The sequence below is a fragment of the Dichomitus squalens genome (assembly GCF_000275845.1).
Source record: "Dichomitus squalens LYAD-421 SS1 unplaced genomic scaffold DICSQscaffold_320, whole genome shotgun sequence".
Taxonomy (NCBI): domain Eukaryota; kingdom Fungi; phylum Basidiomycota; class Agaricomycetes; order Polyporales; family Polyporaceae; genus Dichomitus; species Dichomitus squalens.
The window spans coordinates 1-2,564 of record NW_006767202.1 but is presented as its reverse complement, the minus strand read 5'-3'; the positions used below and the strand labels follow the sequence as shown (position 1 = coordinate 2,564).

Sequence of the window (2,564 nt, the reverse complement as noted above, 5' to 3'; positions counted from 1 at the left end):
GGTCCGGACTCGGCACGACTCAGGTATTAGTCGTAAGGTCACCATGAGGCAGGTCAGAGGGTAGGACATGAGGCAGAGAACTCTGACCAAACGATGGTCAATAGGTACCTGGTCTGTGCACCATTGTATTAGTATATATAGTAGGGAGTCTGAGGCAGGGAACCTCAGACTTGATCTTCTCGTCGATTCCCCATCTCCTCTGTAGGTAGCTAGCAGCCCTACCTCCCTCACTACCCCTTCTAGTCTAGGGAATACATCTCTTCACATCTCTTGCTGTGTCACCTCTGGTTGCTTCGCTTCTCAGCACCAACCTCTGCATCAGTAAGCTTTGCCCTTGTTTGTTTTGGTGGCACAGCTCGTTGGCTGTGACACTTGGACGTGTATTGTCCTAACCAAGAAGGCACCTGGCAGAAGACGTCTTCCAACCCACAGAGGGTTGGAGAGTCTCTCATCACTACCAGTACGTCCTCATCCTCCTTGCGTGTCGCTTCCATGGTAACATACTTGCAGGCGCATCGAGGACACCGCCAAACTCGGTCAAGTCCTCCAGTACAGACATGTGCCCCAGGCACGATGTGCTCTGCCCGCTCCCTCTCTTCCTCCTCTAGCTCGGACATTACTGAGCCCATCTCTCCTCAGCCTCAGCAGTGTTTCTCCGGCATGACCTTCCCCATTGCTGAGATCCTGGCCAACAATGTTTTCTGTCTCCTCGACAACCACAAGGACGATCGCAAGCGGATCTCCGCCCGTGCCTTCGGTAACTGGATCAAGGATTTGCCCAATCTCCTGGGCGATCCGTGGACATACTCGCAACATCTCTATTGCCTCTGCGTAGGGCCATTGCCTTCCATTCCTTACTCCTGCCGTCATCTGTTCGGGACTCTGTCATCGCTGGGGAGGGTATGTCCCGTTGTACCTCTCGCAACCTCTCACGGGCTCGCTCCTAGGGTCCTGTGTTTGAGCACAAGCATGGGAGTCCTATCACGCTCTTGCCTGTTCCCGACGGCGAGACTGAGCAGGGGGGCGCTATGGACTTCCTTCATGACCATCATGACCAGCACGATGCCGAAGCAGAGATGGAGGGCAAGTCAGGTTGCCGCTCGACGTCCACTTATAAGCGACGCAAGTGCGGCGTTGCAAGGGCAAGGGCACCACAACGACATCCCCGACGAGTCTGTCGTCCGCGCATGACGTTACCCTCCAGACGCTCGCACAAGCCTCTCAAGCGTTGGCCCGCGAGATCCCCCGCACTTCGCGATACTCGGCCACCACACCAATGCCCACCACTCCCGATGTTCGTCCAGTACCGTATTTTGTTTCTCTTGGTATGGCATTGCCGCTAATCGCTCTTCCATCCCTCCTTCTCTTACTTCTCTCGGTGCCTCCACCGGATGGATCTCCAAGAAGACGTCGAAGTGGAAGCTGTCCTTCAAGAAGAACAACGCCAACGCCACTGCTGGTGCAACGTCGTTGCTCGCAGCTGAAGATGGCCCCAGCCTTCCTGACATACCAAGTTCAGGTGGCAAGCAGATGTCTATGATCGCAAGCAACGTCACGAATCTACTCATGAGCCTGAATGCTCCTCCTGCACCTTCTGCCGCGTCACCGCATGCTATCCTCCCGAGCGAGACCGCGACCGTGACCGCAAATTCGGGCCTTGGTGAAGATGATGGTATGATTCGTGGAACCGTGGTCGCCGTTCCGAGAACGTGCCATACTCTGCCAGTCTGAACAGGAGCAGTGCATGGGGTCCCTCCTCCGGCTCTCCGTTCTGGTCGTCGCAAGCTCGCGGAAGTCCGAACGACGCTATAGCGGACCCAACGGCAACACCGAGGACAAAAGATCCGAGCACGGGATCTCGCCGTCCAGCACCCGGAGCGGGCGACTGCTGGTGTCAAGCGCGAGTTCGATGGCGTCCAGCAACTGGGGCAGCTTGGAGGGTGCTCGTTCTGCCACGAATGGGTTCCTTATCCTCCGCTAGCAGTAGATGTAGTCGAGAGCGTGTAATCGATTAGCCTGAATGAGCACCCACGTCACCGCGCACACCGCGGTACTGAATGGAGCATATCTGGGTGAATTATTTATCAAATATTTGGAGCAGTCACAAAGGGGACCCACAGCGCACGCAGAGCACGGTCCTTGCTATGTAGCGCTGAGACTAAATATTTGGAAAATATTTGATGGAGGGGGAGTACCCTCCTCCCCTCGCTCCTACATACATCCCAAATATTTGGGGTTCACCTCGAATATTTGGGAGGGGCATCCCTCCAACCATCTCAAATAGTTTGAAGGGCCACTATAACATTTGGGCCAAATAATTCGCGTTTTACTATAACTATAAGGATCGAAAAATTTATCTAACTGATATCCCTGTACAGGTACATCGTCGCGCAGACCATCTATTCTACGAGAAGAACTTGCGACACTAGTCACTGCAGAGTGCAGGCAGTCAGCATACGACTCGTTAGAGGTCAAAGGATGGCAAACATACCAGGTCCTTTCGAAGAAATCGTCGATCTCTTCCTCAGCATCAGTTAGGCCGAGTGACACGGTGTCGTCCGCCT

At 54.4% G+C, this 2,564-nt stretch overlaps 1 protein-coding gene across 1 annotated transcript; it reads left to right on the top strand.

The window, feature by feature from the left end:
* Nucleotides 1-573: 573 nt before the first annotated feature.
* On the top strand, nt 574-1,981 carry DICSQDRAFT_175988 (uncharacterized protein; the record flags this gene model as incomplete). Its single annotated transcript, XM_007371815.1, has 5 exons — nt 574-900; nt 948-1,092; nt 1,128-1,294; nt 1,405-1,692; nt 1,742-1,981. The coding sequence occupies 5 exons, from the start codon at nt 574-576 to the stop codon at nt 1,979-1,981; spliced, it is 1,167 nt and encodes a 388-aa protein (XP_007371877.1).
* Between the last annotated feature and the right edge of the window lie 583 nt (nt 1,982-2,564).